This window comes from Crocodylus porosus, unplaced genomic scaffold (assembly GCF_001723895.1).
Source record: "Crocodylus porosus isolate Cpor-Errol unplaced genomic scaffold, CroPor_comp1, whole genome shotgun sequence".
Lineage (NCBI taxonomy): Eukaryota > Metazoa > Chordata > Crocodylia > Crocodylidae > Crocodylus > Crocodylus porosus.
Genome location: NW_017728944.1, coordinates 5,641,024 through 5,668,636, shown reverse-complemented (window position 1 = coordinate 5,668,636; position 27,613 = coordinate 5,641,024). Strand labels below are relative to the sequence as shown.

Here is a 27,613-nt window from a genome sequence, read left to right as displayed (position 1 = left end):
CTGCTTTCTCCTCTGGCACAACCACCAGATTGCCCAGCGTACTTTGCAGGGGCCCCACATTACCCGATGCCTTCTTCATCCTCCGTGTATATTTGAAAAAGGACTTTTTATTATCCTTGATCTTGGACGCTAGTCCTAGCTCTATGTCCGCCTTAGCTTTCCTGACAGCCCCCCTACAGACCCGAGCAGAGGAGGTTTCAGCTCGGGTTTCTTAAAAGTTTTCTCAGTCTCATCTAAGAATGTTTCGGGAAACTGTAGGGAGGTGAGAGCTGCATGGGGCCTAAGGAATACATTGAATCACAAGAAAAAAAGGGCTGGAAAGGACCACTGGAGGGCATCTAGTCCAACCCCCTGCCTGAGGCAGGATCATCCTTACCCAAATTGTCTTATACAAATCCATTGTCTAACCTATTAGCAGTCAACCCTGTCACAACCACGAGACATAACACCCTAACTTGCCACAAATAAAGGGGCATAATGGTGGCCAATGTCCTGCTGCGGAGGAGGTTGTTAAAATATGCTGAAGAAAGCCACGTAAAAAAAATCCCTTATTCTACCCAAGGATTTTCATCTATTCCCAAAGCCTTGTTGGCAAGTTGTTTGTTTGGAAGCTCTGTGGCCATTCACATAATCACTGTGCAGCCTTCATATGGGGACTCATTTCCCAAGAGGGCATGGCCTGCTCCCCGAAGTATGGTCCCTGCTTAGTGTAAGGGTATCATAGTGCTGCCCAAGAGGTAAGTGTATGTGCCTTGAGGAACTACCCTTGGAGGTAGAGCAGTTGCCTCCTCTATTCCAGAATGCTGGAGGAAAGGGGGTAGGGGACAGGTTTTCCTAGAGAAAAGAGAAAATTGCTTCTCCAGTGCCTAGCTTCAGGGGATGTTGGTTCAGCTAGCTGGGTAGCTGCTCGCCTTATCCTGTCTTGCTGGAATGCTGTTTAGAAGGGACACCTGCACTGGCTGTTTTGCTCATTATTTTTTCTGCAAGCACTAATTAGAGGCCTTGCGTCCTCAGTCACAGTGTCTTTCATGTGTCAGTCCCATTCATCCCAACTGTTTGTTTTTGTTTTCCTCTTTTCCTCTTTTCTGAGCTGACTCACTGCTGAGAACACTCTGCAAGTGCTGGGATGTGTCTTGGAAACCTCTCATGAACCTCCTTTGGGGGCAGCTCTTTTCTCCTTTGCAGGAAGCATTTCCTTGCATTCCTGACCACTGTTTTTCTGAGCTTTGCTATCACAGGTAGCATGGCCCAATAGGCAGAGCAAGGGCTTGGGAATCAGGTAACCTGGGCTCTGTTCCCAGCTGTGCCACTGACTGGCTCATATAACTCACTAAGTGCCCTGTGCAGTCCCAGCTGATGCCTGTTCCTTCTCCCCTTTAGCTCATAATGGGCTCCTCCTCTCCAGCATGGTGCTCTGTATGTGCCATATGTCTTCAGCTTAGGCCAGCTGTGTTTTTCTGCCCTTCATACAACAGAAACTAGTAAGCAGAGCCACTAGTCACTGGCTTTGAGGAATGATGCCCTGGGCATGGAGACCCAGAGAGTTGTCAGCTTAATCATTCTTGAGATTGCAATGTCACAACTGGCCATATGTACAAAAAAGGAGATGAGGTCCCTCTGCGGACATGATGCCTGTCCAAGCCTACCACCCAGACAGCCCATCAGTGTCACATTGAGGCATTTCTTGCTATTATTGTATGATGTAGTCATTGGTCATAAAATTATCTGGCACTTTTTAAAACAACCACAGAGTTCGGTTTTGACCTCCTGAACCATGAACGCCACAGGCTGGTTACAGGCAGTGCACAGATACATTGATGGCTTTTCTTTGTTCTGAATGTACCTGCCATCAATGCCAGCAGCTGCCTTGCAGCTGTTTCTGTGTTAAGAAAGAATAATAAGAAACATTTCCCTCTTCTCCTGTTTTTCCTGCCACTCTTTCTTATTTGCAAACCTCCTAAATCTTTCCCTGGCAAGCTGCTGGCATGGTTTGGAGGGCTAGGAATCCAGTAAGACAGAGTTTTTAATTTAGTCTGTTTGGTGTCTGTCCCTCCCCTACACTCCTTCAGATGTTTTTCTTTTCCCTTTTCTCTTCGCCTTTTCATTTGGCTTCCTGTTTTATCTTGTTTATTCCTCTGTTGGAAAAGGGACAGGGGGAGGGGCAGGGAGAGAGAGAGATTCCTTTGAAAAGCCTAGCTAAATGAACCATTGTGGGATTCAAAATATTCTTTATAGCAAGCAAGCTAGTAGAGAAGCAGCTGCCAGAATATTAAACTGCAAGCTGAATCCAGAGAACAGGGCAAGGCAGCCCATGCAAGCTTCCTGCTTAATATGGGAACGGCTCACTTGGCCAGGTTTTCTAACCCACTCAAAACCACAGGTCCTAGATTTCAGACAGAACTTGGGACTTGTGAGCCCTGGGTTCTTTTCAGGTCTGGTGAAACACACACCTGAGGCTTGGCTGAAGTTCAGCCACATTTTCTGGCTGCTGTGGGCTCTTCATTTTGGTCTTTTTCTAGCTGTCCAGGAAGCAGCTGGGCATGAAAACTACTTTAACTACAGAAGCACTCTTTTCGTGCCACCGATTGTTAGAATTGCCCTGGGAGCAGCGAGTGGGGAAATGATACCTCTCTCCATTACAAGGGAGAAGTGGTTTCATGAGACTTGAAAATGTTTTGCAGAAGTTGTCAGTAAAAGGTTCAGCACCGGTTTTGAAACCTCAGACTCCAAGAGCTCTTTCCTGCTCTGTCCATGCCTGGGACTGAGCCCACCTGCTGAGATGTCCCCTGGACTGGACTGGCAGGCAGCAGAAGGGATCCTTATTCTGCAGCAGGGCTGTCTAACTGGCAAGGTGGTGGGCCATATGTAGTCCACAGGGAGTTAACGTGCAGCATGTGGGCTTCGAGGTAGCTGCCACTCCACCCGTGATTCTTGTGGTGGTGGTGGCTGGGGACTCTGGGCTCCCCCTCCCCCCTCTGGCTTCTTGTTCCTGTCCATACTCCTAGGGGTGGCACAGTGGGAAGGGGGCCAGGCTGCCCATGCTGTGTGTATGGCAGGGGAGGTTGCTGGGTTGCACATTCAGCAAAGGAGGAAGCCAGGCTGCCAGTGCTGCAGGTGGACTGCCTGCACAGTGTGCACAGCTGGCTGGAAGGGGATGGGGGTGCTACAAACAAAGCAAGGGGGAGCTGAGCTACATGAGCACATAATGGGCTGGGGAGCTGGTCTCCCCACTGGGCGTGAAGGGAGCTAGACTACATGTAGAGAGATGTGTTGAGGTTCCCCACCTTGGTTTGTGGCTCCTAGGTCTGTGACCAGCATTGCATGCAGCCCCCAGGTGGCCAGAAGCTGGACAGCCCTATTCTATAGACTTGCCTCATGGTGAAGGGATGGGAGTTGTGCAGTAGTCATCATTTCTGGGGTTGGGGGAAGAACTATCTTTTAACCTTTTGAGCAATTTGGCTGTTTGGTGTTTTCTATTTATGTTTGAGTTATAAACAAACCACACTGCTGGGGGCTCATAACTCAGAGAACCATCTTTGCCTGTCTAGGCTGGGAGGGCAACCCTCAATTGCAGAGCTTCTTGCCTGCTGTTCTTTTTGATCTCGCAGCAAGCAAAAGTGTGCTGGCTTCTAGCTGTTATAAAGTGACCCCATTTACTTCAGCATTTCCGCCAATCATGTCAGCTTCTCTGTCCTGGCCAACACTGTTAAGACTCTTAAGACCTATTGCTTGTTTGAAAAATGCTTCCTCCAAAACTTCAGGCCAATGCCAGGAAGCCCAGGGCAGCTGTAACCAGCCTGTCTGCATGAGCTGACCATGCAGCAAGACCAGCCAGGACAAATTTATGGAGGACTGCTTCACCAAGGGCTGTTAAGCACAACAATCAGGAATGTAACATCAGCTTCCGGATATCCTTGGGCCTGTGATGGGTGATAATGGGGAGATCCTGACAGTGGATGAATCACTCTATACTTGCCCTATTGTCTTAATTCTCACTCTTCCTCTAAACCTTCTGCAACTTGACACTGTTGGGGACAGAACTCGAGGCTGGATATGCCACTGGTCTGACTGAATATGGCAGTTCTTCTGCCATATTCCTGTAGGTACCTCCTCCTTCTCCCACTCCTCTTCTTGGCCATTTCCAGACGAGCATGGCCAGGTGGTGCCACAGACATGTCTACGGCACCAGATACTGCACGTTCAGTTGTTCTCCATGCTGCAAGACAAGAGCACAGGGGTGGGGTTGACCCCTAGATATCCAGGGGCTGCCAGCCAGGCTCCAAGCAGTAGGAACACCACTGCTGCAACCCTAGGAGGCCTCAAGGACCCCAGGTAAGGCTGCTGGGGCCAGCTCAGTGCTATCCCCAGCCTCCACTACCCCACCCGGGGTAGCCTGCCATATGCCAGAGGGCGCGTGACACAGGTGTCCCCCGCAGACAAATAGCAGTGGCACAAGATGCCCTGCTGCTAGTTGTCCCTGGGGAACTAAATGTCTACACTCGCGTGGATGCAGCCTTTGAAGGCTTATAGGAGCTTGACTTCTGTTGACTTAGCTTCACTGTTGGAGATGTCCTCCCATGGCAGTTTCACCCTTTACAGGCTGCATTATTAACCACCTTAGCCCTGATTAATATACTTGGTAAATCAAGTACTTGTCCCGTATGATACCTTTGCAGATTTGAAAGACAAGGCACCATGCTGCCAGATAGACAGCACTAGCACCAAAGGAGTTAACTGACCCAGATGCCCTGCTGCCTGTCAAGCCGTTATGCTATAGCTGAAATGTCCACCCACGCCCCATGCAGAGGGTAAACAGGCACTAAAAGCAGAGCAAAGGCAGCAGTGGCAGTGCCAGCTGCCTGCCACTTTGTCAGCAGGCCCGCCAGGATCCATCATCTCCAGCATTTCTTAGTGATGCTAAAAGAACCAGTGCTGTGTGAAAACTGTGATTACTGCTAGCTCCCTTCCCTCCCACCCTGCCCTTTCAACCCTCTTACAGACCCAGGGAGATCTGAACCCTACCCTGCCTTGTTCCTTTGATCTCTAAAAGGCTGTTTGTCAGCTGTGACCCAGCCCACATGGCTCCCTTCCCCCTCCTTTCAATATGCTAAGAGCCCTTCATGAATGGTAATTTGACTTCAGCTGGGTGCCTGTGCCCCTGCCCTCTGACCTCTGCTGCTGCAGACTTGCAGAGGGTCTGGCTGCCAAACCTGACAGCCCAGCTATTTCTCACCCACATGGACTTCCTCTATGCAGCTATGGCACATTTGCTGCTCTCTCTCAGTGCAGAGAGCTGAGGATGAGAGTTAGCATAGATGAGGAAGGAAGTTACTGGCTCACAGAGGAAAATCATAAAGAAATCAAATTCAGGGAGAAGTCTGTGTGACCTACCGGGAATCTCACCTAGTAAGAAGTGTCAGCGTGGTTTAGAATCACTCTGCTGGCTATAGGTACTGAACCATCCCCACAGGCTCAGAAATAAACTAGCATGTCTTCCTCTCCTCCTGCTTGGCTGTATTATCCAAACACTTCACCTGTCATTCACATAGCTTTTTACCCAGGGCCCACAAACGCAGCCTGACTCCTTTCAAAGGAAGCGCCATACGCAGGGCCAGCCTGGTGTCTCCTCTGCTTAGGAAGATTTCCAGCAAACGAAGCAATAACCTGTGTCCTACACTTTAAGCTGCTGTCAATTTTTGAATATTAATAAGCAAGACAAATTTTTGGAAAGTATTACAAAGCAAGTTATTTGAGCCTTCGGTGGCAGTATTCTGGCTATGCAAGCTCCCAGGCCAAACAGAGAAATTCTAACTAAGGATGAGTCTCCTTCTGTTAGCCTTGGTATGAGGATGAGGCCCCACACCCTGGCCCCACCATGTAACTTGCTTTCTTAGGGCACCTATACACGTGACAGAGTTTTGCTCTGATGCACGCTAATTACCATTAGTGTGCTAATTAGCATGCTCCAGCAGCCTCTGCGTCACATGTATTCAGCATCTCCACGTTTCAAAATGGCAGCAGGGGCCACTTTAACTAAAGCTTATTGAAGGAGCTTTAGTTAAAGCACCCTTGCTGCCATTTTGAAGTGTGGGATGCTGAATACATGTGAGGCTGAGGGTGCTTTAATTACAGCAGCTGTCAGAGTCGCTCTAATTAAAGCACCACCCCCTCCACCACTTCAAGAAAGTAAGTGCAAAGTTCTGCACTTGGGACAGAATAATTGCATGCACAAATATAGAGTGGGGAATGGCTGGTCAGGCTGCAGTACAATAATTGCCTAGCATTTAGAGTGGACAGTATGCTGAATATGAGCCAACAGCGTGCTGTTGTTGCAAAGAAAGGGAATTCTGTATGAACAGAAGTATATTTTGCAAATCAAGGGAAGTGATAGTTCCACTCTACTTAGCATAGGTGAGACTTCACCTGGAGTACTGTGACCAGTTTTGGGCCCCACACTTTAAAAGGAGATGTGGACTGGTGAGAAAGAGCAGAGAACAACAAAACTGATTAGAGGTCTGGGAAGCATGACTTATCATTAGGAAAGGCTGAAAGAACTTTGATTATTTAGTCTGGAGAAGAGAAGACTGAGGGGGGATTTGATATAGTCTTCAAATACCTGAAGGGCAATTACAGAGAGGATGGAGATAACCTTTTCTCCGTCGCTGTAGGGGATGGGACTAGAAGCAATGGCCTCAGACTGCAGCAGAGGATGTTTAGGTTGGAGATTTGGTTAAGCACTGAAATACGTGACTTAAAGAAGTCGTGGCACCTCCATCTCTGGAAGTTTGCAAAAGCAGGTCAGACAGACACTTGGCTGGAATGGTTTAGTCAGGGATGATCCTGCCTTGAACAGGAGGTTGGACTAATTGACCTCATTAAGTCCTTTCCAGCCCTACTGTCTATGATGAGAAAGTTGATACAGGATTCAATGAATAAATACATTGCAGCTCAGGTATATTATTAATGCCAGCTACTATGTTTTTAAGAAAAATAAGTTGTTTCAAACAATGATTTAATTCTTTTATGAGATTATGAATTTGATCGGTAAGTATATTATAAAGATGTAATACACTTCTATTTATGCAAAGTTTTTGACTTAGTAGCTCAAGGTATTTTGATTAAAAAATTAGCACTATGAAATATCAATAAAGCATGTTAAGCGTATAAAGCACCGTCTGACATCTTAAAATGCGGCTGTCAAGAGGGAATGATCACTGAACAAGGATTATTCTAATGGGGTTCCAGAAGGATCTGTGCTGGTTTTTACATTGCTCCAACAGCAATCTGAAACGAAATATAAAATCCCTGCTGAAAAAATTTGTGGTTGACAAAGATCAGGCAGAAAGCAGGAGAAGGCAGTCCCTTAGAGACTACTTTAATTGGAACTGCCTAGATTAGGGAATGATAATTCATAAAGAGGACCAGACCAGTCACACGGAGTGATCTGCATCACTTGGGAAGCTAGGTCTATTCAAACAGACTGTGTTAATACAGACAAATAAGAACGCATACATCCATACACAAGGCACACTGGCTGCATCTCCAGAGTAGACAAGTGTCCAGGGAAGCAGCAATTCTGAAAAAAATCCAGAGGGCACTTCCACATGAGCTCCCAGCCTGATGTTGTGTGGCAAGAGGCCTGAAATTATTAGATGTATAAACCTGGAAGTAGTAAGCAATGGTGAGCTGTCTTACCTGTGCAGCATTAGCGAGATGGGCACTGGGATACCCTGGGGTCTGAACACTGAAAAACTTGAACAGGGTGGAGAAAAGGGCCAGAAAAAATATTTGAGGGAATGGAAAAAAGGATTTTCAGTAAAACACATAAAGAGCTCTGCTTATTTAGGTTATCAGGGAAGACTGAGAAGTGGCCTGGTCACAGCGTTTAAGTGCAGGCAGTCCACGACTTACGGCACAACTGGTTCCTGAAAACTGAGTCTTAAGTCGAAACGTTGCAACTCAGAACCAATTTTCTCATAAGAAACAATGTTATAAATGGGGGATTGGTTCCTGAACAACTAGCCTGACACCCTAGTTTCACTAAAAATACCCCAGAATTTTGTACTCAACCAATTATAGATGAGTCATATAGCTACATTAATGTCTTTATATTGTAAATAGCAATCATATTGACTTGGAAGGACTTCTTTGAGGGGACTTTACTGGACTTTTTGAAGGGTTCTTGGCCAGAGTCTTCTCAGGAGTCTTGGCTGGAGGTTTTTCTGCAGTCTTGTCTGCTTTATTAAAGAAAGCGTCCAAGGAAGTTTGGACAGATGTTCTCCAGGGAGATAAGAAACACAGTGAACTTGTTGGCTGGCATAGTGTTGCATCAGATCAAGCATTGTAAAGTCGTAACTGATGTCATAAAGTTGAAACAGGGTATGAATTTATAAACTTTGTAAGTGCGAAATGTTGTAAGTCGAGGACTACCTGTACTTTCTCCAGGAGAGAGCATCAGGTCCTAAGGGCTCCTCACTGTAGTAGAAAAACACAAAACAAGGACCAGGGATTGGAAGCTGAAGCCAGGCACAAGTAAAGTTGAAAACAAGGCAGGGTTTTTCCAGTGTGAGGGTGATTGACTACTGCAGGAACAAAATCCCAGGGGAGGGGAGTGTCTCTAGTTATTCATGATTTCAACTCCAGACTTGTTTGGGGTGGTTTTTTTTTTTTTTTCAGTCAAATTATAGTTATTATGCTTAATACCAGCCTGTGCCAGGGAAGTCAGACTGAATAAGATGGGCTCTCACAGCCACAAATGTTACTGCTACTATGCTGTACTTATAAGCATAATCACAAGGGCAAAAACCCTTTGCTGCCTATTGCCCCATTCTCCCTTGGATCCCACTTTGTACTACAGGTTGCTCCCCCATAGCCTCACTGGCCTTACAGCAGTCTCAAAACCTAGTCCTGTCCTTACAGCAGGCACTAGGACTTGAAGACAACTTTGAGTGCTGGCTCTGCCACCAACTCCACTATGCTGTGTAAGCATGGGTGTTACTCCCTTCTCTGTGCTGCTTTCCTTCCCTGCAATGCAGGGCTGCTGATGCCAGCAGAAAGGATGGGCCAGTGAGCAGGGTACAAGCTTGCAACTCTGGTTCAGATCTCCAGTCAGATCCCAGCCTTGGAGCAACTCCCCACCCAGCTGTGCACCCTGCCAGCACTGCTGGGGCCGTCTTCCTGGAAACCCTGGTCCTGTGCTGTCATGACACTGCTGCTACTGGGGTTTCCATGGAAACTGGCTGCAGTGACATGGACAGGGGCTGCTGGGAAATGGAGTCCACTGTGGGTCTGATCCAGCCTGCGGGCTGGACTTTGCTTGCCCCTGCTCTAGTCCCTGACCCAGCCTCCTGCACTTGAGTGAAGTCCTTCTCCCAGTCAAGGCAGGTGTGTAGGAGCCAAAAAGTCAGTGACTATTTCCATTTGCAGGCAGGAATAAAAGAAGGAATAGGGCCCAACATCTGCTACATTTACATAAAAGAAACAAAGCCAAGCTCTGCCCATTGTGCACTGATGTTGTTTATTAGGTTTCTGTAGCCTCCTGACACAGCTGGGCCCAGAAAATGGAACAGGTTATTCCTTAAAGTGTCTATTTGACAGAGTCTGGGTTAAGACTGTAGTCAGAGGCATTAGAAAAGGCAGTATTAGAAGCAATGAGAGGTGGTGATAGCAGGCCTTTTACAGCATGGTGAGTGGGGAGGGGAACTCCAGCCTTCCTGCTGTTGCAGTGGAGACTAGGCACAAGTTTGCTTTCTGTTTATTCAAGCCAGACACACACAGGCACCATGCAACATGACCTGGGCAGGAAATGGTTGGAGAACCGGATTTGGATAGTTACTGCAGTTTGCCTTATCAGAAACTGGGCATCTGGTGGGTACGGCTGCTCCTAGCTGGGAGCAGTCTGGTTACTAGCCTGGTAAATCGGTGCAGTGACACTCCTGCATAGCACCTGCTTGTTCAAGGGAACCAAAATTTACAGGATAGAGTTACCAAAAACTGCTCTTTCCTACCCACCCTTATATCACCATTGTTGACAGAGTATTGTGTTTTGATATGACAAGCAATCTGTGTCCTCTGCCAGGGGCTGACTATCCTGATGTCCCACTGTGTTAAAGATATCCCAGAGAACCTTCCTTTCCAAGCACTTTGAGCAAGGCCACCTCCACCCCACTTTCTGTGGTGACCCTGCCAGAGCCAGTCACCTTTTAGTGGGTGCTCTGCTAGTTTGGGCCAATGCCGACTTACCTGATGCTTGTCCTCCTAAAAAGGTAATTGGAATATTTTTTTCCACCCCCTAAGTCACATACAGCCACTGGCAGTACCACCTACTTCCCAACCCTCCTTTCCAAGTGTCCCAACCTCTCTCCAATGTGCATGACAGAATATGCACACACACACTAGCATGCACACCTGTAGCTGCAGACACATGGGGAAGGCTACATGTATAGAAGAGAGGCACGCACACAGACTCATGCCCCTCATTGCTTTTCCTAAATCACATACTTTCCAGCACTTGAATATTCCTTTGCCAGTGGCTCCTTTACCCCTAGCAATCAGCACAGCAACAGCTGATCCAGAAGTCTCCATGGTGGGAGTATGACAGATGCACCCTGGTTTGCAATGAGGGCCTTTTATCTGACCTAGAGATGGAAGGAAAGGCCTTGGAGAGGCAGGTTGGCTTGAGACACCAGCACCATGCCCTAGTCTAGGCCAGTTACTGTACAAAATGAACAAACACACACATTATTTACAGCCCATTTTTCACATAATGGAGCAGCTTTTGGCTCGGTCTTTCCTGATCTCTGTGTCATTCAACAAGTCCGTCCTGCCGGGCATCTGAGAGACCCGCTTCAGTCCCCGCTTGGAGTTGCTGCGCTTCAGGTTCTTGTGCATCCTGTTGACCGAAGCCAGCGTGGTCACATGGAAAACATCACGCACGCTGTTCTCTGAGACCTTGGAGGAGCACTCGACGTAAGCCACTGCCCCGATCTGCCGCGCCAACATGCTGCCCTGGGAGCCAGGGAAGGGTGGGGGAAAGAAGGAAAGAGAGGTGTTAAAATGTCAGCAGTCTGATTAGGCCATCCTCTCGCATCACATTAACCTCTGCCTGTGCTGGCGATGGAGCTCAGTCAGTGCAGCACAGTGGGGAGCTGTGCACACATGATGTTTATTTATCACCTCTTCAAAACAAAAGAGAGAGCGCATGAGAGTCAGATGCTAGCATGGCTGCTGGGGGAGACAGCACTGCCAGGTGCCAAAAATGCTGATGCCAGGTGCCTATTTGCTGCTCTCTCAGATGCAGGCAGAATGAGACTAATGAAAGGAAAGCAGGCCTCTTTCTAGGGATGCAGGGGGAAATGCATCTCTCTTCTCATCCCTCGGCTGTCCTTTCCCACACCAAAAGCTTGTCAGTCATTACAACTGTGAACCTCTGAGCACAGCGCAGCCTCTTCTACCTGGAGTTACAAATGTACAGAGGTTAGACAAGACACTCCTGCTCCATGTACTAGAGCTGCGTACTTCATGGAGCTTGCACCGAGGCAGCGTGTGAACAGACCCCACAGCACCATGTCCACCCTTTATCCAGCAATGCAGGCTTAACTGCTCACACTGCAGGGACAAAACTGCTCATCCATGGGCTGGCCTGCTCTCACAGCAGAAGTCAGAGGCCCTCAGACTCCAGGGGACTGGGAAAAAGAACCGTCATTGCTAACCGTGTTTGAGGAACAGGGCATCTAAAACTACAGAGCAAAGGTGGAGTCGGGAGAAAAGAGAGAACACTCCCAGCCATTGCCCGTTCCTCACAGGTTTTAGTCTCTTTGTCCCCAGCTACCAACTCCAGGAAGAACATTCACTTCCATGGCAGAACCATGCCCCTCTCCCCACCCACTTATCCTGGCTGCCTGTAGAGCTGCCCACCCAGGAGATCTGTTCTTGTGCTCACATGTCATCACTGCCAGGGACCACCATTCCAGCAGCTCATAGAAGCTGGGTCCAAGAGCAGGTCTTGCTGTGCAGCGAAAGCACATAGCACCTGGGTCTGACAAATAACAGGATTGTCACCTTTACTGCAAAGGTAAGCAACCAAGGCCCAGAGAGATTTGGCAACTTGCCCAACGTCATTTGGAGAGCCAGTGGCAGACAGGCACTGACCCCAGCAATCCCACGTCCCAGGCAAGCTCATTGCTCCTGACAGGCCTAGGGCAGAGGGCACCCATTCTTAACGGTATGTATAGAGACCCAGAGACCACACTGCCGTAGCGTCATGCAACCAGACATCTGTTCCTTCACATGTAAAAGCCCTGGCACAAGAAAAGGCTCTGGGGGGCTCCAGTTGTCATAGGGAACTCATGCCACTGACACCCTGGTGCAATTATCCTCCTTTGCTCAAGCACTATATCCTCTGAGCAGGCAACTGGCAACAGAACATGTGAACCATATCAATACTCCTCTCCCCTGTAAGCTGATGCTGCAGTGCTACAAACAGGGAACACATGTCAGCATACAGGGAGTAGGGACAGCGTGGTAGCACTACCAGGGATCCCAGAAGGCTCGCCATGACTGAGAAACAGCTGCTGTCAATACACACCACATCCCAGCATGAAGGAATGAAGCCTACAGTGGAGTGCAAGTGCCAAACCCCAAGGTCTCAAGTCCAGGCTATGTAGAGAATTGTACCAGCTTAACAACACAGGCAGGACTTTAAACCATGCAAGGCAGAGAAAGACACGCTCTTGTGTGGACACATTAAGTTCACTTCCAACCAAGCCAATTTCAGATTAGTCCAAGTCATTTAGGAACTGGTCTGAGATGAACTGAAAGGAGTTGCTCTTGTACAGAAATGCACATCCCTTGGTTTAAATAGCATCACTTAAACCAAATAGAGTAAAAATTGATTTAACAGTTTTCAAATGAGGCTTGGCATTTTGCTGGCCCCTTTACAGGCATCAACTGCACTGTTGGGGCTTTCATCCCAATGCAGTCACTGAGCCTGGCTGGTTTGATTGTCCCCTCTCAGTGACCGTGCCACAGCTCCCATTCTGAGCCCATTCACAGGCCCCTGCATCTCACAGGACAGACAGCAGCAACCTGGAGAGGGAATTAGGGTTTGTGCATCAGCATCACAAGGCAAGGCTACCTCCTTTCACAGATGAGATTCCTGCAGGCTCTGGGGCGATGTGCTATGCCTAGGGCATGGACTTATTGGGCGCCTATACATGTGCAGTAAGGCTGCTCTGATGTGCTGTAATTACAGTACATTGGAGCAGACTGGATTACCTGAGTCCGCTAGAGTGTGGCAAATTACTGTTCTCCAGCAGACTCCAGTGTCCGTATACTGAAAAATGGCAGTGAGGGCACTTTAATTAAAGCTTGCTGAATGAGCTATAGTTAAAGCATCCCCACTGCCATTTTTCAGTGTGGGGACACCAATACATGTGATGCATTGGGTGCTTTAATAAAAACGGCTCTTGGAGACACTCCAATTAAAAAAAAAAAGTGTCCCCCTACTCTTCCCCCCCTCCAACTCCTAATGCACATATATAAAACACCCACTGAGGGGCTGATGACACAATAGACCCAAGGGCAAGTCTTGTGCACTTCTTCCAGCCACTGGAGGCAGGCTGGCAGGTGCTGAGAAAGAGTGAATCCTAGCCCTGGTCCTCCTGGATCTTGTGCATAAGTTGCTCCATGCCAAGGTCTTTTGCTCGTGCTCAGAAACCCACAAAACCTGGCAATGCTCCAGTAGTGGCCTTCAACCTGATGGCTCTGCACCCATCAACAGAAGCATATGCCTGCAGCTGTCACTCCCTTGAGGCTGCTGCAGCCAAGCCAACTAAGTCCTCCCCAATGCCAGCTGCATCTGGGGAGCTGATGGAGGCCTCATCAAGACTTGGAGAAAGCCTTTCCTGCCCTAGCAGCAGCCCACCCTGGAAGTTCCCTCCCCATACCAAGCCCTTCCCCACTCCCCACCCTCCTACTTCACATGCGAGATCAAGCAGCTCCATCCTTGTCTAGGAAGGTAATTTTAGCTGCTAGCTGTGAACTAGGAAGTGACACCTGCACACAGCAGCAGTAGCAGCTCTGGGAGAGGCCCATGCAGTGAATATTCAGCGAGTGCTAAGAATATGCCAAGCTCTCCAAGGGCACAGAGGAGTGCATCCATGAGTGGGAGCCACCTGCTTGCTCCAAATCAGTCCTGTGGGCCAAGGCCAAACCAGTCTTCAGATAAGGAGGGGAGAAATAAAAGGGTCATTTCCAGTCCAGGGCTTGGGAGCCGAGCCAGCTGCCTTTGAGCAGCCCAGCTTCCTCTCACTGGTGGGGTTTGAAACAAACATGCTGACCCTCCTTCCCCCTCTCTGCTCCCTCCCACAATCGCAAGACAAAACTGAGATTCACTCCCATGACATGGGATTCACCTGCTCATGTGTGACAGGGATGAGGCGCTGCTTGGAGAGCTCCCGCAGGGTGTTCAGATCTGTCCGCATGTCCAGCTTGCAGCCAACCAGCACAATCTTCGCATTGGGGCAGAACTCCTGGGTCTCCCCTTGCCACTGCGGGAAAAAGTACAATAGGCAGGGGCTCAGCACCAGCTTATATCACCCTCATCAAGGGCAGCTAAACGCTCCGCCCTCCCCTTCATAGTAGCTAGAGTCGGAAGGGACCTAGGTAGATCATCTAGTCCGACCCCCTGCCTTGGCAGGAAAGAGCACCGGGGTCAGATGACCCCGGCAAGGTGCTCATCTAACTTCCTTTTAAAAATCCCCAGGCTAGGATCCCCCCTGACCAGTTTGTAGCAGGCCACAAGGTCCCCCCTTAACCTTCTCTTGTGGAGGCTAAACAGATTCAGGTCCCGTAGCCTCTCCTCATAAGGCCTGCCCTGCTGACCTGTGACAAGGGTGGAACAGGGAATATCCCCAAGTCAGCAAGAGGCATTTGCAGAATCTCAACCTTTGGGTCCAGCCCCTTCCAGGCCAGACAACACCCAACACAGGGATCAGTCACAGAGGGAGAGTCAGGGCTACAGAATGAGCATGCTCCTTCATAGTGCACAGCACCTGCCAGCTCTGCTGCTCTCTCAGAGCCAGCAACAGAACCCAGTCTCCCGTATTGCACCATACCCAGCTCCAGCCTCAGCCCCACTACTCTTGCAGAGCTCTCATAGTTCCCCCACCCTAATCCATTAGACTCCACTGCCCTCCCACAGCCAAGTACAGAACCCAGGAGTTCTGGCTCCCAGCCTCTCCCACCCCGCCTGCTCCAACTACCATAACAGTCCATGCCAGGAGGTTTTGCAGCATAACTTGCATCCCAGGGCAGGGTCAGCACAGACAGCAGCTAGGTGTGGAGCTTTGGGAACTGGCTGTTTCATCTTCTTTTATAAAAAAAGAGACCCTCCAGGGCTCCATATTGGGCATCACAACCCACAGGGATGGAGTGCTGCTTTCAGCTGGCTGTCTAACTTCTCTTCATTCCTTTTCATTCTTCATCTTGGCAAATTTCCCTCAGGGCCCTGAGCAAACAGTTCTCTCTGAGTGCCTCACTTCTGCCAGGACTGTCAGCTGCTTACTCTGTGTCAGTACCAGAGGGACACAGTCTCCTTCAACAGTGCTGTGCTCCCATGGAAGGGCCCAGACTCCTGCAGGTTGCACATCAAGGTGCCATGCCACTTGCCAATCCACCTGCAAAATGCTGTTGGGAGTTCAGAAGCTTGCATACCCAGCCATCTGTGGTGACTAGCCCTCCTACCAGCACCAGTCCCACTCAGTCCCCATACTCTGAAGACAACATGGAACAGCAGCCAGGCCCATGGCCGACTTGTGTGTGGCAGGTAGGAAAGGGAGAGAAGGGTAAAAGCATCCTCACACCCTCCTTGCTGCCCTACGAGAGCCAGCACCCTCCAGCCCAAAGCACTCTCAGTCCCATGTCCAGACCTAACCCCAGGGAGAGAATGCTCAGAGACACTGAGGGTTGGTCCTCCAGGCTGACTAGTAAGGTCACTGATGGGCCAGAGGGTTACCAAACATGGGCCTGGGCAGTGCTCACCAGCACACAGTAGCCCTAAGCCCTCCTGAAGCAGTCACTGACAATCATGTTCAGAAACAGGCTCTGCTGCTCTTTTAGCATTTTCCAGCTTGGTTCCAGCCCCCTCAAGAGTGGCCAAGCCAGCATGGCCCTGGCTGACCTCCCCTGAGAATCCAGCTTTTCCACCCACGGAAGCTGGGGCCAACATCACTGGACCAATTGCAGTTCCCACCTGCAATCAGTGCTGGGGAAGGTCTGCCTGGATGTTTAATTTGGAATCAGGCTACCAGATCCTGGAGGCAGCTGGCACAGCTCTCATCCTGCCCAGGGGCAGAGCCCAGCACCCCCAGTTCTCCAGAGGGAGGAAGCAACCGGAATCTAAGTGACAAGTGGTCAGAGCCCCAAGATAAGAGAGAGTCAGGAAGATTTCATCTGGACTGGCTGAAGCTGGGTGGGCCAGAGCAGACCCTCTTCCTCACTTTGTGTTACAGCCCCCCCACCTATGTACACTCTACAAACAGCTCAGCACAGGGAGACACAGGGACAGGTGGCTTTGACCTCTGAACATACAGAAGCCCCCAGGGGGAGAAGCCTGGGAGAGCAGGTGTTAGAGGCCAAGATACCCACCACTAGAGAGGGTGCATCTTCTCTGTGCAAGGCAACAGGTGTCTGAAAGGTGGCTAGCTTACCAGAGCACTTTATTGTTACAGGCAGTGGCAAGAATCATCATGTCCAAGAAGAGGAAGCTTTCCATTTGCCTGTTCCAGGTCCACCTTCCACACCTGCTAAGCCTAAGCTGCCAAATCTCCCACTCAGGGCCCTGTTTTGGGCTTCACTATAGAAAAACAGCCTAGCGTGCAGATCTGGGTCTTCAAAAGGCTGTCTAAGTTGAGCCCTTTTGGCTATAATGAGCTGCAGTCCCTGCACAGTAGAGAAAGGGGCCCAATTCTGCCCTAGAGTTTGCTTTAGATGCAAGGCAGAGACATGTGCCGCCAATCCTGCCAGGATGAAGGCATCACCCCATGAAAGCCGAGTTTGTATCAACTGGAAAGCTGTTTGTTTGGATTCTCTCAGGTGGCTCCTTCCCCCTCACTGCTACGTGCTGTTTATATAAAACTACGATTCTATGAATCAAAAGCCAGTTCTGATTTTGCATCCTAGGCATCAGACAGGCAACGATGATAAAGACTCCCTCTGCTGAATTAGCATCTTGGCCCACGGCTGGAATAGGCAGCTTTATTCTCCTTCTTCATTTGATATCAAAAGCTAAACCCCATTTCCACTTCACTGTGCCTTAGGAATTTTCCTCACCTCTGGCAGCTGTAAACCTGTGCCAAAAGTAGTGAGGCAGCTACTCAGAGGTACTTAAGAAATCCCTTGTGATTTAGGGTTTATTTTAAGTCACCATATCAAAAAGCCATTGCCTAATAGTATTTGAAGCATCTGGGAAGGCTGCACAGGGAAAAGCTTGCGCTTAGCAGTGCAAATTCTCATATACGGAATGTCTGTGGAAACACTCACAGATAAGTCGCAGTTCTCACTAATTATGGGTGGTTTGCTGCTCATTAAGGCGCAAACAGTTTGCTCATACGGTTGTTCTGCAGAATCCAAAGCTGGGCAATGGCCACGTGCAGTCTGCCACTCTCCTACTAGCCAGAGCCAAATGCAGGGAGCAACTTGGATTCCATCACTACAACACTGACTGCAGGTCTGAAGGGGTCTTTGTCCCCCAAACCAGGGCATCCCAGCCCTAGCCTAACTTCCCAACACACCCTCCCAGCAGGATGCACTAAAACAAAAAGGTATCTAGTTCAGCTAAGCAGTTGGTAAAATCTGGGCAGGGGTGCAGGGTCAGGAACTACAGTGTGACTTATTCAGAGGCAGAACCTGACCCAGTCCTACAGCCTGGACTGACTGGCAAGGGCAACAACAGCAACTGTTTAGGTCACGGTTGTCCAATTTCAGAGGATCCCTGGGACACATACCATATGGTCATTCCCCCCCACCAGAGACCAGGGCAAGAAATGGAAGCCAGAGGAGGGAGGGGGTGGTGGTGATCACAGCAGCAGCAGCAGACCAGCACCTGGCCAGGAGCCTGTGGGCTGCGAGTTACTCACTTACTTCATGTAGCCCATCAGCCACCAGCTCAAGAGCCCTGGCTTAGGGCTCTGTCATACCTTTCACTCCCCAGACTCCCAAAGCACTCTGCCAAACAAACAGATCTGAGCCAGCTCACCCCATCTCCCCACCCCAATACAATTCAGCAGCTATTTACCAATACCTCACAGTGGTAAGAACTCATCAGCAGGTACAGAAGGAGCTTCAGCAGGTTGCACACATTTGTCAGAGCACTGGAGTTATCCAAGACGCCCTGGGGTTGTCAGGGACCGTAAATAAAATCAGGAGATGGATTTCACAGCCCACCAGAAAGGAGGCAGCTCCAGCAGCATGATACCCAGAAGCAGCATTCAGGGTTGTTGGGGTCAGTGCCAACCTATGAAAAGGACTTCAGCATCCTCCCTTCTGCACTGCGGATTCTCCTAGGTAGCCTTCCACCTTCATGCTGCTCAGCACTGTCAAACCAATTGGGATGCTAGCCTGAGATACCACGTCCCAGGCTGGAACATCCACCAGCTGTGCAGAATAGCTTTGCTGCGAGTACCGAATTACACTTCAAGCAATTCACAGCCGAGCAAAGGCCTGACTAGTGAACTTAGATGTACATTCCCAAGGGCCAGCAGCAGAATCTGAGCCCCAAGGCACTGACTTGTGACCTATGCCTCCTGGCTTGGGATGATGCTAATGCACACAGGCCTGAAACCTGAGGTCACCTTTAATGGTCTCTGTCATCAGCCTGCAGTGAGCAAACCATTGCCCTCTCCACAATGCTGACATGAAAACAAGGGGGACAGAGCCAACTGACAAACACTCCTCTACAAGGAAACAGGTGCCAGGAGCCATGTCCCAACTGTATTGGCAAGAGTTCTGTGGTAGCTGGTTAATGGTCATGCTAATGGGAGCTCCAACCACAGTGCTTTCCAAGGCCATCACTAAAAGACTGCCTCACACAGACCCACATTCATATTCACACCTCAGTGAAATGCACTATTCACAAAGTCTTCCACTGTGAAAAGGTCTCCCTTTCTGCTACAGTCCAGGGACAAGCTGGCTGCAGCAAGTCCTTTCATTCAGTCACACTGGCTCTGGTAACTGTCCTGCCTCTCTCCCCAGCCTTGTTCTTATCCTGCAGTCCTCATCATGGTATGTGGGTGCCTCTGGGTTGGGAACCTGTCCCTCAGGAAGTCACAGTCCTGTCACTCTAGGATGTGGGGGAGCAGACACTAGACTGACAGCTTGAAGAGCTGGGCCCTGTTCCTAGCCTGCTGGGTGACCTTTCTGGACTGCTGCTACAGGGCAAAAAAGAGCCTGTTAGAGCCTAGGGCTCCAATCACTGGATGCTGCCAAGAGCCCATGCACAAGTCCAGTTTTGCCCTGGTGGAGTCAGGAAATACAAAGCAAACCACTGGCAGCCTGGCCCTGGGGAGCAGAGACCCGTCACCTTCAGGAGTGATGGCAGCTTGAAGGGATGTAGCATGGAGGGGGTAGTTGCCAAACTTTTGAATTCCCCACAAGCCCAGTGTTGACTTGGCCCCAGGTGGATGGCAGACAGCTGCCTCAAAAAAGTGGAGGGGAGAGAGGCCACTACCCAGAGATACCATGAGAAAAGCTGCCCCTGCCTGCCTATAACACATGCTGCCCAAGCTCATACCAGAGGACCCCACTGCCTCATAATAGGTTTCTTTCAAGTTCTCTTTCATCACAACCCTTAACTCACTGCCTCACAGCAGAGGCTACCCCCCCCCAGAGGGCTCAGGTATCAGGTAGAAAAGATCCTTTTACAGCTGTGAGGGAAAACAAAGGTGCCCAGGGATATTTGGCATGACCCCAGCAAGCAGAAAGGTGGGCAGTGCTCTGGGTTTATACCAGACCACAGCCAAGGCTGATGTGGATTCAGAGCCAAAGGTTTGCCAGTGCTGAATGCCTTACCACAAATCATGGCCTACTGCATCATCATAAGGTAGCAGTCCCTAGGGGAGCAGCAAACCCCTGGGCTCAGCCATTGCAGACTGCAGCAGAGAAGCCCCACATCACTGGTTAGCGAACACAAGACACAGACCTTCTTGAGCACGCTGTCCAGTGTCTCTGGGCGACTGATGTCAAAGCAGATGAGCACAGCATCCGAATCAGGGTAGGCCAAGGGGCGGACGTTGTCATAGTAGGCAGAGCCTGCAAAAAAGGTAAGACAGCCATCAGCAGAGGGTTGGAAAGATACCCAGTGATGCCAAAATGAGGCTGGCAAGGTGTTTCTGGCCTGGGGCAAAGCCCGTAGCCTGTTAGCTCTGCCAGATGCCCATAGGAACTGGAAATGGCATCACTGTGATGTCAATCTACTTAGAAGCTGCTCCACAGTCCAGCACCCAACCAGTGTCACATTCACCCCACCCTGTCTCTGGAGGACCAGCTGGATTTCACCCTCAAAGTAGCCTGTGCTGCTAAACCTGCTCTTTGCGCTCCTGGTTTGCCCCTCCCCAGCAAGACCTGGTTTATGCTGAAGGAAGAGGCAATGATCTTTACTGCACACACAGCCTTCAATCCTTCCTGGGTTTCAGAAGCAGGGTGAGGGGTGCTATACAGAGCCTCCACTTGCAGAGCTGTGCCTGCATCTGTAGCTTAAGACATGGAGGCACAAGTTAATGAAGCTCCATATGCCCCTAAATCACAGCAAGCTCTGCAAAGATGTTCATTTACAGACACCAGGATCACATGCTGATCTGGCAGCCCCCCACCCACCTTTTAGCAAGTCTGCCACTCCCAGATGAACTCTCCACTGTCCTGTTCAGCAGAGCTCATGCACAGCACTCCAGGGTCCCAAACAAGCCAAAAGTAAGGGGTGCATAGAGAAACAGATGCTCCTGTACCACCCCAAGCTTTCCTAGAGCTCTGCCAGAGCCCAGTGTCTTGCACCCCCAACACCATCCCTCATGCTTCTGCATCAGAGAGAACTCCCCAGGGCTGAGCAGCTTTACACAGCACAAGCAAATCTACTTTCCTGAAGATCTCTGGATGCCATCATTCACGCGCCGGTGCTAGCTCCCTGGGGCAGCATGTACACAGGTACACACAAGATAAATACCTACCACATACTAGCCCCCAACCAGAAGAGATGACAGGCTAGCCCAAAAATCCTCTCTCCAGTCATGCGTGAAGGGAGATATACAGGGAGTTCCAGCCACTGAGCTGTGGGATAGACCTAGAGACAGCAGTAGCAGCAACAGCAGCAATGCTACAGGGAAGGAGCTGAAACTATACTAGGAGATCCCCTCCAGCAGTGCCTCAGAGCCACCCATAACATCCTAAAGCAGACACACACACCCACTTTAGCCCAGGATGAGGGAACTTAGGGGCCAAGCTCCCTGGCGGTGATGCTCTATTGAAGTCAGAGTTAAAGCCTCCGAAAATTTGCCCCACTGGACTTAGGTGTGGAAGTCAAAAGCTTTGGTCGTGGTGTCCTTAGATTTAACCCCAAACTTCTTTCAGTGAAGGAAAATTGGGCAAGCTTGTGCTCCTTCCTCCCTGGCAAGTATCTGGCAGCAAGAGGGAAGGATGCTGTGCTCTTGGTACATGCTAGCCCAACAGGGTGAGGAAGTGCCTGGAGAGCCTGTGAGTAAGCCACAGTGACTCACATATTCAAAAATGTCCCCAATTATTTGTCAAGCAATTACTGTTGTGCTAATGGCTGGAAGGCATAGCCAAGAGAAGATGGGGAGTGGGAGACAGAAGCTGCACTGGCTGCTTTAGCTGTATGGGCTTTAAATGCAGCATACAAACACTCTCACTGATGTGACACCTCAGCTAGACTTAAATAGCTGTAACACTTGCACACATACCTCTCCTCTCATGTGGTGAAACTGGCCCTTAAGGGGTGAGAGAAGTTAAGACCTGGGGGGTAAAAGGCGGGGGGGAGAAAAAAAAAAAAATGCCCTGTGCTCTGGATTTATGTTGGGAAAAAAAAGTCAGATCTCCATTTTTTGTACATAAAAGATGTGTCAGCATTCAGAGAACAGGTCATAAAATTAGAGGGGTATGATTCTGTATTCTGCCCGATTTCTCCATGAGCTGGCATGATGCCCACAGTCTGAATCCTGCACTGTTATGAGCACACACTACCTTTAATGCAAATCTCAGGCATTAAAGTCACTGTCCCATAATGTTTTTATATGAAGCGCATTGTGTGTGTGATTGTAAATGCCTCAGTAAACAGTAACGGAGCAATCAGCTTACTGCTACTTAAAAACACTATTTCAGTTTTATATTTGGCTTTATGATGGCTTAAACTTCCTGGAGGGATGAGAAACAGATGTTTATTTATGAAAGGGGGAAGCAGAGACACTGCAGCCCTTGTTCAATTCACATATTTTTTGCCTTTTTGACCGAAAGAATCGCCTATCCCAGGGGTGAGGAAACAGGACGTGCTTCCTGGTGATGGCCCCTTGGGAATGCTCTGGGCCAGTGCTTTCCCACCCTGCGGGAGGGAGCCAGAGCACCCAGCCCTGCTGTCAAATGGCTCCTTGATAGGGCTGAGTGCCTAATGAATTATGGATGATGACAGTTTACATTTCCGGAAGGGCAAGGATCTGCTTTAACAGTGCATGCAAGGAGAATAGGCTAATTCTCTGCAGGGGTTTCTGTCAGGGGAATCCTTGTTTGCCTCCTATGCCAGCAGCTAAGAGAGTAAATCTGCAATACAGGGCTAGAATGTAGGCCTCTGGGCAGCCCTGCTAGAGCATCATGCCAATAGCATGCAAGGTGCTTGACAGACAAAGGAGGCAAAGTCCCTGCATCAACCTGCTTCCAACTGAAACACCCCTCTTCGCAACGGAGAGGGGCTAAAATGAGACCAAAGCAGCAGGAATGATCCCACTGGCAGAGCCTGCATCTCCCTGGAGCCCAAACCTGACCAAAATCTTCCAATTCCTGAAAGCCATTTCTTGCGTCAGCACCAGAGGGAGGACATCCTCTCCCCTGTCCCAGATGGTCAACTGCAAGATAAGACAGGCAGCCTACTGGTGCCATCACAACTCTAAAGATGACCAGAGGGGAATAAAGGAATCCTGGCCAGGGACGCATCCCTTCTGACTACAGAGAACAGGGCCCTGCCTCAGCACCAACACTGATGTGACCCCCAAAGGAGCTGTACATGGAGGCCATCTGCTTGTAGGTGGTCCTTGGTATGATAGAGCTTCTCGTGAGGCCATGGGCTGCATGTCAGAAATCCAGAGCCTAGAGAAGCTGGCAGGTCCAGGGTCCAAGAGTGCAGTTTCTCAAGCTACCATGTCAGCAAGAGCCAGAAAGCTGGGCAAGGAGCCAGGTGGGTACTGCAGCCCATCTTAGTGTCCTGCCCTAGGCGGGTCTGCAAACCCAGTACTAAAATTGTAGCTCCCTTCAGCCCCCTTATGCTCTGCCTTAAGCAAACAATGAGGGTGTGAATATTAAAGGCTAGGAAGGGCCTACACATTACATGCCATACCCAAAAAATCCCTACAAGAATCTAATGCCTACACAGAGCTAAACCCTCTTTCACCTTCACCTGCTTAAGTGGTATTTACATACCTGGGTAGCTGCAGTTTTTCGCCCTCGCATAGTTTGCATTTCTGTCTGCATTAGTATAGATCTGTTTGCCCTATGCCTCCCTTCTGCATGTGCTCACTCTAGCCACATAAGCTCCAGGGTGGAACAGGATCACCTGGATGCACATGAAGGTAACGGTAGACACATCCCAAAATATTAGTCGCAGAAGACCCACAAGCTTGCGGGGGTGGGGGGGAGAACCTCCCACCATTTAGCGATTACATTTACCCAAGGAGAAGGAGACCCGAGTTCTAGTTTCACTTCACCCAGAGAGGGTTTTTAAACTTGCCTCTCTCCGACTTCCCAGAACAGCCACAGGCTGCCCAGAGCACCCTCTAACCTTCTCTTGAAGCTTACCCACTAGGCACCCAGAAAAGGGAAGATATGTGGGGCTAGGAAGAAGCAAATAAACCAAAAAGAACATGTTTCAGCGAGATGGTCCTGGCCAATGGGAAAGAAACTTCTCTTCTGAAGGGGCAGCCATAGCAGTACTCGTTATCCAATGAATATTAAATACGAAGAGCTAACAATCTTTTGGAGACAGGCCAGAACCCAAGGCCCCTGCCTTTCCAGAGTAGACATCTTGCTGCCTTGACTGTCTCCCCCTGACGACACACAGACTCGCCCACTGGACAGCCAGGAGGCCCAACTTCAAATGGCAGCCTGGAAGGTGCTCTGGGCAGTACCCAGGCTACAGGTTGGTGGCTACAGCACTTTGCTGAAAGGAGTGAGAAATGCAAGTTGAAACGCCCTCTGCACGAAGGAGGGCCTAGAATGTGGGTCTACTGCTCTTTGGGCCAGTGCCCAAATTACTTACCTACTGGGCTAAAACAGGAAATGATCCTCTTCAGTTTTATTCCTGGCAGTTTTGCATGCCCCCATGCGATCCTATTCTGCCACAGAAATAGAATCTGAATGGTGTTCCTGCAGTTTTTGGCACTTACCCAGCTATACAAATGCCATTTAGGCACCTGTAGGTAAAGCCCTTAATACATCGCCCCTACAGTGAGGCCTGGCAAAAAGACATGGGGAGGTGAGGAGAGGACAGTGGAAAGGAAGCAGTCCCCACCACCCTCACAGCACTTGCTTTAGTCTCAGACACCATCCGTTCCCTAAAGACACAAAAACCTGAGGGGGCTCTGCTTCTAGGAGCCCAACTCTGCATGACGTGACCCCCATTTTCAGAAGCACTGAGCACCCGTAAGTCTGCTGTGGTCACTATGATGTGTCAGAAATCAGGTTCAGTTTGGCTCAGCAAAGTCCCTTGCTCAAAGAGGGATGCTACTGCCAGTCTCCTGGAGATGGAGCTCCCTGATGGTTCCATCAGCTCTCACCAAGAGTCACCAGGGACACTAGTCCCTGTATAGACAACTTCCCAATTAACCAGGCAAGCCAGGAGGAGAAGCAACCAGAACCCAGAGCAGAAGGAAGTGGCCCAAATCCTCCCCACTGCCACAAACCTCAATGTACCCAGCCAGCTCCTGCCCCAAGGATGCCTGGTGGGAAAGTCACCCATTACTCACAGAAAGCAGCTGTTTCCTGCATCAGCAATGGGTTCCTTGGGGCAGGAGGAGGAAGCCTGGCACATTAGGAAATCAGCTTAAACCTCATGATCACTGCCACAAAGATCAGGAAAGTCCTGGTCTGGCTTTGGGCTGAAACTGCTTTTGTACAAGCGGCAGACTTGGCATCAGCAACAGCCCCCACCCCCATGGCACAGTGAGGTGACCCAGTTCCCACTGAATCCGGCACTGCTGGTGAAAGGGACTCTGAGCCCAGACTTCTCAAGACAGCCACTTTTCAGGCCCCCTGCCCAGTGCCAGTAAGCAGCTTGACCTCTGGCACAATCAAGACAGTGATGCACATGATGGCTGGACCCTTCCTGCAAGGAAACCAGTCCCCCCTAAGGGATATGGATAGATTATTTATAAGCCTCTGGCACCCTGTGGGGGCAGGCCTGTGCCCACTACAAGCAAGAGTCTGCACCATTCCTCCCTTCCCGTCCCTGCTGGGATGAGAGTGCCCCTTACACACACCTCACACTTTTTGGTTCCCACAGTTTATGTAAAGATTTCTAGATGAAGGCATTACCTCCCAATCTGGGCAACTTCCCTTCTGGGAAGGACACCTAGGTTCCTCTGAGCAAAGACACTGCTACAACCAACTGTATCATAGCAACCTGCTGCTTCCCTTGGTGAGTCATGCAAGCAATGGGGGGGCAGAGCTAACAGCACTCCTCAGTTCACTCCGCACGATCCGAATGTGGCAAGCTGCATGGCCCCTCCCCACCCCAATCAAGTTCTACAAGCACACTCTTACTTGCGTAGACCCTGCCAGCACAGACATCAGCAGTCTGACGGAGGGAGACGAAACAAAGGCAACTTCAGGTCAAGAGCTTCACTTTCTTAATGAGAACAAAATTGCCTTTACACTCATTAAACTGCTACTCCTACCTCCCAGAACTGGAAGAGTCACTGAAAGACTTGAGATGGATCTGGCATGACCTATTAGTACAGCTGTCCCCCAGACCTCCAGAGTCCGGCACAGCTAGCTACAGGCTAGACTGGGGGCAGTGCTCCTCTTAGCCCCATACCAATCCAGCACTTCTGCTTTCCAGCTCATGAGGGAGACTCTTTGGTCTCAGAGAATTCCCCTGGGTATTGTTTTAACTTCTGCATCTACTGCATTGTCTTCAGATTTGGCAAGGATAATTAGAGGCCAACGTCCCCTGTAATGGCGACTCCAAATCTACTTTTATTGACTCACTTAACATTTGATACCTGCTGCTGCAGTTCAGTGGTAGAATCCTTGTGCACCATGTGGCAGACCTGGGTTTGATTCCCAGATGTGTATATAACTATAGCCAACAAGGCACTGAATCATAGAAATTAAAGGGCTGGAATGGACCTTGAAAGATCATTAAGTCCAACCCCCCTGCTCTAGGCAGGAATACTGCCAAGATCAAATGATTCCAGCAAAAGTCCCATCTCCTTTTGAAGACTCCCAGGGTTGGGGACTGCACCATCTCCTTGGGAAGTCAATTCCAGATTCTGGTCATCCTTACCGTAAAGAAGTTCTTCTTTACATCCAAATTGTTAGAGGGTGGTTTCAGTTTATGGCCATTGCTCCTTGTCCTCCCCTAGGGCACCTTAGTAAACAGTTTCTCCCAGCTCCTGACATTCACCACTTACATACCACCAAGACCCCCCTCAGTCTCCTCTTCCCTGGGCTGAACATCCATAGATCCTCATAAAGTTTTTCTTTCCTCATAAGGCTTATTCTCCAGGCCCTCAATCATTCTTGTGGCCCTTCACTGGACCCTTTCAAAATTGTCCACATCTTCTTTGAAGTGTAGTTGCCCAGAACTGGACACCTGAACTTGGGATCCAATGGCCAGACTGTCGTCTCAATGGCCTAAAAGGGCAGATGGAAGGTCTGGGCTACCTCCACTCCTCCATATTCCTGCTTAGGTGTATATATTGAAGACCCTGGTGACCTCTTGTGAATACACCATGATCTGGAAAGATCAGCGGTTGCCATCTAACATTTGATACCTTCCAAATTTTCCAGCAGTACATCATGGAGACTTATCTGGCAGCAAAGAGTCAACCTCCCAAAAACAAACAGAAAAAAGCCACCACCATTGCTATCTGAACTTCAGAGGGTGATACAGAAGAAAAGAGCTCTGCTCTGTGGACACTGGAGTCAGGAGTAGACTGGCCAAGTTCGCTGATGACACCAAACTTTGGGGCAAAGCATCCACGCCAGAAGATAGGCAGGTGATCCAGGCTGACCTGGACAAGCTCAGCAAATGGGCAGACGAGAAACCTGATGGTGTTTAACACCGAAAAACGCAAGATTCTCCACCTTGGGAGGAAAAACCTGCAGCACCCTTATAGGCTCA

General features: G+C 49.7%; 1 protein-coding gene across 1 annotated transcript in view; it reads right to left on the bottom strand.

Annotated features, from left to right (window-relative positions):
• Positions 1-8,673: 8,673 nt before the first annotated feature.
• RND2 (Rho family GTPase 2) overlaps positions 8,674-27,613 on the bottom strand; it is a gene marked incomplete at its 5' end in the record, with an annotated part of 39,121 nt that continues 20,181 nt past the window's right edge. The window contains 3 exons of the mRNA XM_019550508.1: positions 8,674-11,007; positions 14,415-14,549; positions 20,198-20,307. Of these exons, the coding sequence (XP_019406053.1) occupies positions 10,759-11,007; positions 14,415-14,549; positions 20,198-20,307 (494 nt within the window). The remainder of the gene's footprint in view (positions 11,008-14,414; positions 14,550-20,197; positions 20,308-27,613) is intronic.